Here is a 14,231-nt window from a genome sequence, read left to right on the forward strand (position 1 = left end):
TCAGAGGTAATCTATGTTTCTCTGACATTCACCCACTAATCTGCCTGTATAAGAGAATCATAGATGCAAGAAGTAAAGATTAATTCCAGCATCTGGGAAGATTCCGGAACTACCCATACCTCCGAACTTAGTATAATATTTCAATATTATATAGAAATCGTAATTCCTATATGATGAACATTAGTCATCTGCAAAAAATAAAAACAAGTATTGAAGTAAAAGTCTAAGATAAAATATGCTAAATTTTTTTAATGTGTTCCTCTAAAATTTTCAGTCAGAAGTCAACCAAAAGTACAACTACTATCATTTGGGAAGCTGTGACCCACAAGGCAATATTATAATGACCAAAGCATGAAGTGACAGAAAAAGAAAACTGGAAAAGTTTTTTATCAGTGTGGCTTCAGCATTGTTTAAAGGAGAGGATGCTCTAACATGAACTGGCTACAGGAATAAAAATTTCCCTAGAATAAAAAAGGGTGATATATCAAGCTATGAACATATTAACAGTTATCTACATGTTAACAATCAGTTGATTATCTATATTTTTCATCTGCAATATTACAGCCCTAGTATAATATTTTCACCTAGATATTGATTAAGATGTTTAGAGTAACTGTGTCAGTACCACCATTCCATATGGAAATACTGAATGAGCCAAGGATCATGGAAGCCCTCGTAATATTGACATTTGGCCTGTCACCAACAAGAGGCATTCAATTCTCAATTACTTACATAGAATAAACAGTAACTCTGATTCCCAACCTTGTGCATCCATCCACCTGACAGGGTATATGATGTTCTCCCACTCATGTAGTCCACTAATGTCATGTATTAAAGATACCAAAAGGAAAACATTAATACATGTCATTGGAAACTTTTGGTCAGTTATTGCTGTTGTTTAGGAAATGGGTTAGAGTCTAATTCAGGATATTTAATTCAAGAATGTTATGTAATGTAGAAAAATATTTTAGAAGAGTTACTGCTAAGGAAATAATCATTTTATTGTGAATGCAAATGCTAATTCTTGTGGTATTAAAACAGCTCTCTAACACAAAGAACCTCCTCAAATTTCCACCTAAATTTTCCTTCCTGAAAAATCTACTTTGACCTCTACTTCATTTAACAAGGTCACCCTCTGTAGTTACTGTCACTTTCTCCCAACTGCTCTCCATCACCCTGGCAGTAATGGAGAGAACAAATTGCCTGGTGATGTTGTAAGCATTCGGACTGTGCCTGCATACACCAGCTTGACCAAATTAAGTTTAAAATTCCATGATGATGTTTAAAGATTACTAAATAATGTTTGACTGGATGTTTCTTATTTAAATCATTTTTTGGCATCATGTCTACCACAGAATTTCAAAATTTATATACCAAGAAGTTCTCATATAAAACTGAGATGAAAAAGAAGATATTTCTTTGTTTTTAATTCCAAAGAAAATCAATGATTTTAGGCCTTTGGTGTGTGTATATATTATTTTGTATTTGTATGAACAAATTTGTTGAATTTTTTTAAACATAGAAAAACATGACTGTGATCATTGGTATGTTCTCAGTTCAAGGAGCATGGAGCACTTGGCTGCCCTGGGGATCATGTAGCGAAAGTTGTGGAAAAGGCACTCAGACAAGAGTGAGATTATGTAATAATCCTCCTCCATCATTTGATGGAGCCTACTGTGATGGAGCAGAAACACAAATGCAAGTTTGTAATGAAAGACCCTGTCCAGGTATGTTACAAAAAATACTCTTTAGAATGCCTTTAAAAAATAAAAAGATAATGACTCATGAAAATTGACATTTGTATAGCACATCAAGATTTGAAAATATTTTATGTGCATTATTTCTTGTAGTCTTATATACTATGAAATCAGTATTTCTGGTATCACTATATTCCATGTGAATGAATTGAGGCTGAGAGTGGTTGAGAGACTTGTAGTTATATAAGCTAGTTATATAGCTGGTATAAAATGTTAGAGGCAGAATTTGAACTGAGTCCTCTTAACTGCAAATCCAGCATGCTATTAAATCTCACCTTTTTGGCTATGTATGTCCAAATTGGGATCCCTTAAAACAATACTTCCCAATTATGTGCCTCTCTAATAGCACTGATCATCTTTACAGATAGCATAAGGTCTTGTATGTTTTTCCAGTGGATGGCAAATGGGCTCCCTGGGCCAGTTGGAGTGCCTGTAGTGTATCCTGTGGAGGAGGTTCCAGACAGAGAACAAGGGATTGTTCTGATCCAGCCCCTGAGTATGGAGGACACAGATGTGAAGGAAATGATGTCCAGATTGACTTCTGTAATAGCGATCCTTGTCCAAGTGAGTATAGGAAGTAGTGAATGCTCTCCTTCATGTTTATTTTCTTCCTATATATACTTAAATCCATCCTATTGTTTGCATGACTGTACAAATTATTTTTACTTGGATCAAATTATTTTGCCTTCAATACATTAGAAAATTGTCCATTGAAATTTTCTCTTTGTTTTCCCCCTTTTAGTGACAAATTTATCTTATTTAAGTACATTTCAGATTGTTGCACACACTCTCCCAGTCTAATGAAAAAAAATTTACGTTTCCTACTAAATAAAATGCAAATTCTTTCACCTGGTATGCAAGGCCCCCTCACCTGTGTCTGTTCCAGCTTTATCTCCTATAACTCCCTTTCATTACTGCATTCTAATAAAATTGGCCTTCTAGATGTTTTCCTAATGTGTCCTACAGTATTTCTTCTATAAGAAGTATCTTCTCTTCACCTCCACCTCTGTGTAATTCATGGAATTATAGATGTAGAGGCAATGAAAGGAATTCAGAGGTCATGTAGTTCAACCCCTAAATTTTACAAAAGAGGAAACTGATGCCCATGGCATTAAGTGAGGTGGTCCAGAATCACACAAGTGGTGAGGGTCATATCCAGACTTTAAACCTACTTCATCTGGTTCCAAATTTAGCATTCTTTAGACTGTACCATGCTGCCTCACTGTTTATCTTTTTTTTTAATGAAATTTTATTTTATTTTCAAGTGCAAATTATCTCCTTTCCACCTCCTGTCACCACTCCCCAACCCAATTGAGAAAACAAGAAAATTAAAATTTGTTACAAAGACATACAAACAAAACAAATTCCTGCATTGGCTATGTCCAAAACAACAAAAACTTCAGTCTGCACTCTAAACCCATTGCCTCTATATTTGGAGTTTGATGGTGCGTTGGGTATTTCATCATGAATTCTTTGAAATTGTGGTTGGTTATATATTGATTAGAATTTCTAAGTCTTTCACAGTTGTTTGTCTTTACAAATATTGTTGTTATTATAATATTCTCATTCTATTCATTTCATTTTGCATCAGTTCATAAAAATCTTCTGGTTTATCTGAAACCATTCCAGGCAGAAAGGTTATGAGATTTCCCCTAACTTTGTTTGGCAGTTCATGAATGATAAGATTCAGTTATGAGTGAAGTTTGGCAAAAGGAAACATGAAAATGATTTTAGAAAGACAATGAATTTAAGAGCATAAAATTAAAATAGTTAATTGCTTTCCTTATGTTGAAGAAAGAATGAAGAATCAAGGTGATGGCTTGAGAAAGTACTGAAGGTTGAAGGGAATAAGAGTCTATGATAGCAAAGAAAATTAAGTGAAAAACATAGGGAGAGGAATAATCACAGGATATTATGGTCAAGTAGAGAAATGTCTGGCTTTCTAATTAAAGAAGTGGAACACTTGTGGGGATTGGCAAGATGTGGTACTTGACCAGTAGACAAGAGTAGTTAAAAGATTTAAGAAACCTGAAGAAATGAAATTTAAGTTTTCTAAGGACAGGGGTTGAGAAAGAGATGAAGTTAGTGATGCAGACACTAAACTCCTTAAGAAAGGAGGCAAAAGGATAATATTTTGATTGCACAGAAAATTTTAATTATGGATTTCAAAAAAAGACTACTGAATGAAGGAAGGAAAGGTAGAATATCGTAAGTGATAATGGAGAACAAGGAGTTGTTTTACTCCTTTTCCAGTGTAGTATACTGAGGAGAATGAGAGTCGATACAGTTAGTACTAGAGAAAATATCCAGGAATGCAAAGTCAGCCCAGGTGGAAGGTAGGGGGGAGACAGAAAAACAGGTATCCCTTCAAGGTTAGTAAAGAGTATAAAAAAGGTCCAAGATAAAAGGAAATTTGTTTGCTATAGAATGGAAATTTCAGAAGACACAGTAGAAGAGGCAGGCAGGTTTAGATTGGGATGCTTCAGACAGATGAGGATGAGGAAGGGACAGAAGAGAATGAGGAAGGGACAGAAGAGAGTTTTTTCCTAAATGGCTGTTGATTAATCTTTTCAAGGATAGTATAGTACTTATTACAATGCCTTGTCTATATAGCAAACTCAAAAATTTTTAAATGAAAACATTATATGATAAATGTTATTTGATTGGTATTAGCAGAGATTATATTAGTATAGATCATGTACAATACATGCATGACAACTTAAAGAGTACTTGTCATTAATGCATTATTGAGCATCTGTTTGCTTCATTCTAGTCACAGAGCCGAAGTGCAGAGGCCAAAAGTAAATGAATGCCCACATATGTGAGTTTGGCTTAAAAACAGCTGGTGTCTGGTATCCTGATTGTTATTATAAAATCATTGGAAGACATCTCATGAAATTTCTCAAGATGGTCCTTATATCCATTTTGGACCTCAGCTAAACCTAATGAGTACTTCCATGATCGTTTTAATACACTTCAGTATTTACTAGAAGAAAGTTTTCTTCTTCATGTCAAATAACATTATGTTTTCAGCTCATGGTAGCTGGAGCCCATGGAGTGGCTGGGGAACTTGTAGCAGGACATGCAATGGAGGGCAAATGAGAAGATATCGTACTTGTGACAATCCTCATCCAGCCAATGGTGGAAGGGCATGCGCTGGAGCAGACTCTCAGATCCAGAGATGCAATATTGACATGTGCCCTGGTAAGCTTTTTTTATTGAAACTTTTTATTTTCAAAACATATGCATGGATAATTTTTCAACATTGTTCCTTTGTAAAAACCTTGTGTTCCAAATTTCTCCCTCCCTTAGATAGCAAATAGTACCATATATGTTAAACGTTTAAAATATATGTCAAATTCAGTATATATGTATATAATATATGTATACACACACATATATACATGTTTATACAATTATCTTGCTACACAAGAAAAATTAGATCAAAAAAAGAAACAAATTAGAAAGAAAAAAAATGCAAGCAAACAACAATAAAAAGTGTGAAAATGCTATGTTGTGCTCCACCCAGTAAGCTTTTTATTTCTTTTCAGCTTATATTTTCCGAGTCTATATAATAGCTGTCATTAAATTTGTGATATCTGAAGATAGACCTAATTGTTCTTAAAATTGCACAATAAAAACTAGCTCAGTTGAATTACCACAAATAACACTGACCATTTGTTTTATTCTGATACATTATCAGAAAAGAAATGATGTATCTAAAGTCCTCTGTAACTGAAAAGAGCCATATAAATGTAGATAAATACTCATTATTTTGCACACATACAGTGGATGGAAATTGGGGAAACTGGCAGACTTGGAGCAGGTGTTCTACTTCCTGTGGAGGAGGAGAAAAAACTCGGAAACGCCTTTGTAATAATCCAGCTCCATCCAAAGGTGGACGCCCTTGTCCAGGAGATGCTACTCAGCTTTCCAGATGCAATATACAAACATGTCCAGGTAGGGAAGTTAATAAGATTCACAAATCAGTGTTATTTTCATAACTAAGTCTTGTAACTTGTCCTCCTGCCACACAAGGCTTAATTGTGAATTTATTCTTCCTTTGAACTGTTATGCTATATATAGTGGAAAGAGCACTGTATTGGGAGACAGAAGATCTGGGTTCAAATACCATCTCTAGGTACTTATTAGCCAAATATGTTGGCCAATAATTTCTGAAATTCATCCTCATCTAAAATATAGGTTGTAGGGGGCAGCTAGGTGGCACAGTGGATAGACAACCAGCCCTGAATTCAGGAGGACCCGAGTTCAAATTTGACACTTCCTAGCTGTGTGACCCTGGGCAAGTCACTTAACCTCAGCCTCAAAATAAAATAAAATAAAATAAAATAAAATAAAATAAAATAAGTAACATGTAGTAAAGTTTAGTTCCTGACTGTGTTAAAGAACTTTCTTTTTCATTTGAGTTGTCAAATGCTTTTCCCTCATTCTTAATTGTAACCTCAAGACCAAGATGCAATGTCATTTAAAATTTAAAATGATAAATGAAGAAAAATTGCTAAGGAGATCCTCCAGATTTCTCTGAAAATGCGAGCTCTTAGATGAAGCTAACAAGCTTGGACATTGGCTTTATTCCTGTTTTTCAAATTCTGATATGACTCTGGGTGTGCAGGGTCTTCAACCTGATTTCATCAGTGTAGGGTACTCTGAGGAAGGATATTCCCTTTACCCATCCAATCTGCAATCTAAAGTATAGGATAGCTGCTTGTGTCACCAAGAAGTTAAGGGTACCCAGAGAGATACCAATCAGTATGTGGCACAGATGGTACTTGAAGTCAGGTCTTCTTGATAGCATAGTTATTCTTTATCTGCCTCTCTAGAATGCTTGTGTCTGAAAACAATATACTTCTTTTCTTCCATACTGTTGATGCAATTGTTTTCTCATCTACGGATGTTTTTCTTCAACTCCTTTCCCCAACAGGTGGGCCACAGCAGGCCAGAGGAAGTGTTATTGGAAATATTAATGATGTTGAATTTGGAATTGCTTTCCTCAATGCCACAGTGATAGATAGCCCTCATTCTGACACTAGAGTAATACAAGCCAAAATTACCAATGTGCCTCGCAGTCTTGGTAAGTTTCTTTGCTCATTCAAGTTGAAAATAGGTTCTAAAAACATTTGCAAATTTGCTCCAGAGAGTACTCTCTGAACCCTGCTTGCTTTCATTAAGATTATCCCTGTCCTCCACTAAGACTGGAAAATTGGTTTTATTTATTTGTAGATTTTCAGACATACTTCATGGTATATTAAATTATTTTCTTAAGAAATTCCCCTGAAGTGTCAAAAGTTTTAAAAGTTACTCCCTGAGCTATACAGAATTTCAAGACAGCAGGTCCTTACTAGTTTCTTCAGTTGGCTTTTAAGAAATATATTATATTGATTCCTGTTTTCCCTAGTCTAGTAAGAATATCCTCACTACATAGTCTTCAAAAGAGTGATACAATTTGTATTTAGGAATCTGTAAGTATTTAAGAACTCTGGTTCCTAATGATTCATAGTCTTGAGTTATATTACTGGGGGAAAAAAAGACCTAATAAATGTTTGGCTTATTTATTGTACATACTTTATTTCCTAAGGTCCTGCAATGAGGAAGATAGTTTCTATCCTGAATCCCATTTATTGGACAACAGCAAAAGAAATAGGAGAAGCTGTCAATGGTTTTACCCTCACTAATGCTGTCTTCAAAAGAGAAACACAAGTGGAATTTGCAACTGGTTAGTTACAGCTGAACTCAAACATCTCTCAATATAAGATATTGCTGAGTGAATTAAATAAAACATGTTATATGTTACATTTTTGATGATTGAATTTCAAAATGATTGATTCAATCTATCATAAGGAATAATTAAAAAGAATTATTTGTTTCCAGTGAAAATTGTATTGAAGCTAGATCTATACTAAATCCATTGTTTCTAAATTACATGGTATTTTTTTTGACTTTTTATCCCAAGTGTGGAACAAAGTACTTTGCATACAGTATACAATTTTTTAAAAGTTTATTGAATTGTATCATGGTCATAAGTTGTCAGAATGAATTTTAAATCTCCGATAGGAAGGCAATCTGACCTAATTTATGATAATGAGTCTACTTTAATAATAGGTTTATTTCCTATGGAGTTTACCAGTAGTGATAATGAAGTTCTTTGTTAAGTATCTAGAAACAAAGAAATAATTCAGTTCAATTCAATGGATACTTATGGTACTACCTTTAATATTTCTAAAGATTTCATGGTGCTTAGGGGTGTGGAAAATGTATCTACCACAGATGGATTGGGAGTGAAACTTTCTGGTGGTGAACTTCTTCAAACATAAGGCAGGTCCTTGAACAAAAGGCACACTCAGAAGGCAAAGTTTTTTTAGGGTAGTGGTATTGGCAAGGGTTTTACACTTTGTAATGTCAAGTAATCAAGTTGAGACTTCAGTGGAAATAAAAAAAATTAAAATATATCTGGATCTCCCTGACCATAACAGTTTATACTTTATTCCAATCCAAAAATTGATGAATAAATAATAGTAATTTTCATGGTAAGAATTTAGGTAGTTTTCAGACAAAAATCTGTCCATTCTGTGGTACAGCTGTAGTCAGCTTGCTTGCTGTTATTAACAGTGATACCAGAAGTCTAGGGCAAACAAGTTTTTTTCACTTATTGGGAAGAGAATGTCAAGAACTTTCCTTTCTCAAATTGTGTTATGATGGGCAAGTCACTTATGACTTTGAGCCTACTATTCCAAGATAATAATTTTGTCATAATTGAGGAAAATTCTTCATTATATAAATGTTAACTGTTATTATCGCATACTGATTTCAGGATCTCTAGTTAGAGACCTGTAATCACCAAAACTTTTGTGAAGATAATTAATCATTGCTCATAGGCCTAAATATTTAGAATCATTTTGTAATAATATAAAAAATAAGGTGATTTTTCATGAGTATATGTTAATTTGAGCTTAAGAAGAAACATTCTGCTCTGGTTAGCTAGAAAATTATGTGATTTCCAAGCTAAATTTTAATTTAATTCCCATATCTGATGTGTTTTGTGAATTAAAATAACATGACTGAACTAGAAGATAGAGAAGATCTATCAAGTGATTTCATAAATTATTGTTCTTTCATCTGTTAAAAGAAGTGCATTGAAATTCACAGGAGAAATTCTGCGCATGACTCACATTGCTCGTGGTTTGGATTCAGATGGAACTTTGATGCTAGATATTGTAGTGAGTGGCTATGTCCTACAACTTCAGTCACCTGCAGATGTTACTGTAAAGGTAAAATGCTTATAATTTCAGACTTCTAACTTCACTGGTTACTGGTTCACTGGTCACTGGTGTGACCTATTTAAGAAAAGTCCCTTTACCAACATTGTGTTTCCCAGTACATTTTGATATTTGCATTGCTCTTAATCACTTCTGTCAGAACTGCTTCAGTCAGACAACAATTATTCATCACCTATTATATACCAGGTATTGTGATAAGTGCTGGGATACAAAGAATAGCAAAAATAGTCCCAGTTTTTAAGTCGTCTAACATCATCATATCTAATGCAGGAGAGAATATGCAAACAAAGTAGATGGAGAATAAATTGGCAATATTCCCAGGTGCATAAGGGCACTAAGATTAAGGAGAGATAAGAAAAACTTCTTGAAGAAGGTGCAGTTTTAAATGAGCCTTGCAGGAAGCCAGGAGGTGAAGATGAGGAGAGAGGTCATCGCACACATAGAGCTCAATTAGGAAAAGTGCCTGAAAGTAGGAGATAGAATGCCTTGGAATAAAGACTAGAAAGGTAGGTAAAGACTACGTTATGAAGGATTTTAAAAGACAAACATGATTCTATATTTGATCCTGGAGAGGAGAGGGAGTCAGTACTGTGACTGGGGATTTGGAAGCAAAGTGACTTTGTTAGAGCTATGTTTTAGAAATATTAATTTGATAACTTAATTGAGGATGGAGTAGGAAGATACTCCAAAGCAAAGAGGCCAACCAACAGATTATAGCTGGCAATAGTCCAGAAATGAGATGATGAAGGCCTTGATGGTGATGGTAGTCATGTCAAAGTACAGAAAAAGGAATATGCAAGAAATATTACAAAAGTAGAAATAACAGTACTCAGACAACTAAGTTGTCAAAATAAGTTGTCAAGAATGGTAATACCCTCAACAATAATGGAGAAATTAAGAAGAGGAGAGAGTGGGGAGGGGAGAGTTGATGAGTTTAGTTTTAAATATGTTAAATTTAAGATGTTCAGGAAGTTGTAACTAATTCATTTGGTAAGCATAGTCTGACTCTGAATCTCAGAAAACAAGGACATAGCCATACCTATTTTTAATCTAACTAAATCTAAATCGTAGGAAGACATGTATTCCTGCCTCGCTAGTCAAGTTAAATCTGTAGATCAAGATGAATACCTTCATGGTTCAGATGTGGCACAAAATGGAGTGCACCTGCATTGGATAGCATCATGGCTGGGCTCAGTATTGGTTTGGTTCTAAAAAAGATGCACAGGTAACACAATGCCTGGAGTAAAGACCTATTAAGTTAGTAGAATTCGTTTGGATCTGTGTTCACTAATTCATCAGTAATTCTGTCCTCTCCTTAGAGAAGAGGTCAGTCTAATTATTCTACATCAATGAGTCAAAAATAGAAGAAAACAAGAAGGACTATAGAGAAGTCATCTGATCCAACTTCATTTAGTTTTCCTCAGCTTTAGAACAAAGACTGTATAAAATCACTGAGGTTATATTATTGAGAGTTTTTTATAAGTTCTTCAAGGAAAAATGCTCTAATATTTTCCACCATGACCTACTATATCCTCATGGTAGTTTGTTACCTGATATATTAAGATGTAGTAAATTAGATCACTTGTCTTAAATTTTTGTAGTTATATTTGACAAACTAGTATTACATACACATAAAAGTCACTTGGTAGATAATTTAAAGGTAAGCATTGTCATCTTTAAGGACTCTTTCTCAACATGTATAACCTCAGTTTTGCTAACTTTTGATTTAGTTCAGTGCCTTTGGCAGAGCAGAGGGAGAAAGTATATGAGCTGTTAATAAAATAGGATAGAACCAGTGAGGAAATGCCCTTTATAAGCATCTTCTCTAGAATCTGTAATTTTAGAGCATTACCTGAAGCAGTAAAAGGTGAAGTACCTTTTCCAGTGTCAGATAACCAGTATGTTTTCTAGGCAGAATTTGAACCCAGGTATTTTTGATTCCCATGCCCCTTCCAAGCCTTACTCTATATACTCTAGCTCTAATAGTGACCTGGTCAAACCAATATAAATATAACATGAAGGACTCTATAATCACAAGTTTTAGGACTACATTGTTTTTTGATACAAAGCATTTTAAAATTCTGCTTTGGGGGAAAATCTTCAGAAAGAAAAAGTACTACAAGCTTTTAGGTACTAATGTTCCAATACATATTGTTCATTTTAGGATTACACAGAAGACTACATTCAAACAGGTCCTGGCCAACTATATGCATACTCCACCAGACTTTTCACAGTTGATGGTGTTAGTGTCCCATATACTTGGAATCATACGATTTCCTATGATCAGGCTCTGGGAAGAATGCCGTTTCTAGTAGAAACCCTCCATGCTTCATCCATTGCATCTGATTACAACCAATTAGAAGAAACTCTGGGTTTTAAAATTCATGCTTCAATCTCTAAAGGTAATTTTAAAGACTCTTATTCTTATACCACTGTTTCCTTACTAAAAGGACAAAAACAATTGTAAGTTGAGGATGTTAAGAGACAGGCTCAGCATTCATGGTATATCCTAAATTTGTAATATAAGACTTCATTGTATACACTTAGGATTATATAATGGTAGAGCTTGAAAAGAAATTTAGAAATAATTTTGCAGAACTCTTCTTTATACAATTTAAAACATATTATTCTTTCAGGAATATGCCATGACTTATTGTGTTTCAATGTGTTCTCATTGTTTCTTAATGACAATTCTCCTTTATTCAACTCCCTCTTTCATTTCCCACAGGAGCCATTCAAAATCTTTCATTTCTCCTCTAAACTGACATGATAGTCTCTCCACCATATTAATTGAAGAGAGCTGAACTTTGTACTCCACTGAAAATATTTAAACCATTTGCTATTGTCCCTTCCCCTATTCCTCAGGATTTTGCAGGATTATCTTCTCTTCTTCCCTTTGGTCACTGAAGAATATACCCTCTACCTGTGGGACCCAACTAATGAACCCATCCAGCTACCATTAAATCTGTCTGCTATCCTTCCTTGCTAAACTTATTGAAAGATGTGCATACATCCAATCAATCCACTTTTCCCTTAACCCTTTGCAATATATCATTTTTCTTCATCATTCTACTGAAACTGGGTTTCAAAAATTTACCTACGACCTTGTGATGCACAAATCTAGATGTGGGGTTATTTCTCTGCTTCTCTGCCTTGGCTCTTCCTGTCTCCTTATCTTGAGTATTTCCCAAGGTTTTATCTTCTCTTCTCACCTTATACTTTCAATTCTCTCCCTTTGCAATCTCAATCACTCTTATGGTTTTGACTACCCTCTACATACAAATAAATCCTAATTAAAATGTCTCACTTTGGCCTTTTTTCTGAACTATGGAATTGCATCTACCACTTATCTATCATACAACTTCATCTTTATGGACTCATGAATACTTCAGACTCAATGTGGTCTAATCCAAAATTGTTTCCCTAAACCTGCTTTTGTTTATACTTTCTGTGCCATCATCCTTGAACCAATTTCTAATATTCCAAGAATTGGTAATGTCTTTCACTGTTCTCTTTTTTACCTTTGAAATCTAATCATTTACCACATACACTGAATTTCACCTCTGTAACATCTCTCCAAATATGTCTCATTTTCTTTCTCCCTACTGCCATCAACTTTGCACTTCACTACTAACCATTTATAATATTAATTTCTCAACAAGTCTTCCCAATAAAATAATTTAACTTAGAATGAAGAGAGATTTTAAAGGTCATTCTTTCAAACCACTTTTCATTTTCCAGATTAGGACATTGAGGTACAGAAAAACTCAACATTCAGGTCCCTGAATCCAAATTTGTTCACTACATCAGACCCCCTCTATTTTGTGAATCTATTAAACCACCACCCATTAACATCAATATAATAAGTAATAAAACTGCACAGAATAATCCTTCTCAATGGGGAGAAGAAAAGATAGTAAAACTAATAAGAATTTTAGGAGAGACAGAGAGAGAAAAACACACAGAGCAATAACTTAATAGAAGAAATCACCAAGGTAATAATTATTACCATGGATATGAATAGATTAAATTCTGTGATAAATAAAACCTTATAATTTTATGCATACAAGAAACATATTTAAAGCATACAGAGTACAGATGAGGGGATAAAATAACATCTACGGTGCTTACAATTACCATGAACAATTCTAAAAAATGATAATAAACACATTTTAAATGTAATTGTGACTAATTTCCTAAGGAAAGCTAGATGAATTGTAAAAAAGACACCAACACAATAATAATAGGATATTTTAATACTCTTTTTTTCAAAAATAGATACAATTCAACAAAAAAGATTAACACAAAAATTATTGTTTAAATATATAGTTTGTTTTTTTTTTAATAGGCATAGCATGATATGGTTAAAAGATCATTTTAACTCCCATTTAAAGGTCCTAGGTTCAAATTCTTACTGCATATGTGACCTTAGGCAAACAACAACCTCCTTGAACCTCAATTTTCCAGAATGTAAAACAGGTGGTTTGGACTAGGTGACCTCTGAGATCTCTTCCCCAGTCTGAAAGCTTTGTATTGGTTCAACCCTTCTGGAAAGCAGCTTAGAAAGACATACCTCCCTTCTCTCTCCTCCCCACCCCCAAAAAAAGTCAAAGACAAAATGTTCCATATACCTTAAATTATGTAGCACTTTTTTTTTCTGAGTCTGTGAATTATTAAATAAATTAAATTTGACTGTTCTATGGTGACTTCTAAATTGGCCTATTAAAGAATATGCATATTCTCAGCATTTCATAATGCTTTTATGTAAATTGATCATATGCTAGTACATAAAAGAAACATAAGTAAATGTGAAAAGCCAAATATAATTTTAAAAAACTGTTTATAAATGCCAATGCCACAAAAATAGAAATGAATAAAGGAAATATGAACAAAAGATACAGATCTAAAAGGAGACTCAATAGTGACATATCTGACTCATTCATTATATTTAATAACTCCCAGAACTAATAAATATTTAAACATAATTACAAAAATGAAATAATACCAAAACTGATTGGACACAGTTAAGGTAGTCCTCCCAGGAAAATTTATTTCTCTGAAAACTTAAAACATATAAAATAGGGGTAACAAGAGGACTAAAAATCTGACTATGAAATTTAAAAGATTTTTTTAAAATAGTTACCTTAAATACAGAAGATGAAATTTTGAAAATTAAAGG

The 14,231-nt window shown here is 34.0% G+C and overlaps 1 protein-coding gene across 2 annotated transcripts in view; it reads left to right on the plus strand.

The window, feature by feature from the left end:
• The window catches only part of HMCN1 (hemicentin 1), a 478,149-nt gene that overhangs the window by 429,266 nt on the left and 34,652 nt on the right, over positions 1-14,231 (plus strand). For both annotated transcript variants that reach the window (XM_074308592.1, XM_074308593.1), the window contains exons 90-97: positions 1,557-1,727; positions 2,151-2,321; positions 4,791-4,961; positions 5,547-5,717; positions 6,700-6,849; positions 7,354-7,491; positions 8,922-9,043; positions 11,217-11,454. In XM_074308592.1, coding sequence (XP_074164693.1) covers positions 1,557-1,727; positions 2,151-2,321; positions 4,791-4,961; positions 5,547-5,717; positions 6,700-6,849; positions 7,354-7,491; positions 8,922-9,043; positions 11,217-11,454 — 1,332 coding nt within the window. The remainder of the gene's footprint in view (positions 1-1,556; positions 1,728-2,150; positions 2,322-4,790; positions 4,962-5,546; positions 5,718-6,699; positions 6,850-7,353; positions 7,492-8,921; positions 9,044-11,216; positions 11,455-14,231) is intronic.

The sequence above is a fragment of the Sminthopsis crassicaudata genome, chromosome 4 (assembly GCF_048593235.1).
Source record: "Sminthopsis crassicaudata isolate SCR6 chromosome 4, ASM4859323v1, whole genome shotgun sequence".
NCBI lineage: Eukaryota > Metazoa > Chordata > Mammalia > Dasyuromorphia > Dasyuridae > Sminthopsis > Sminthopsis crassicaudata.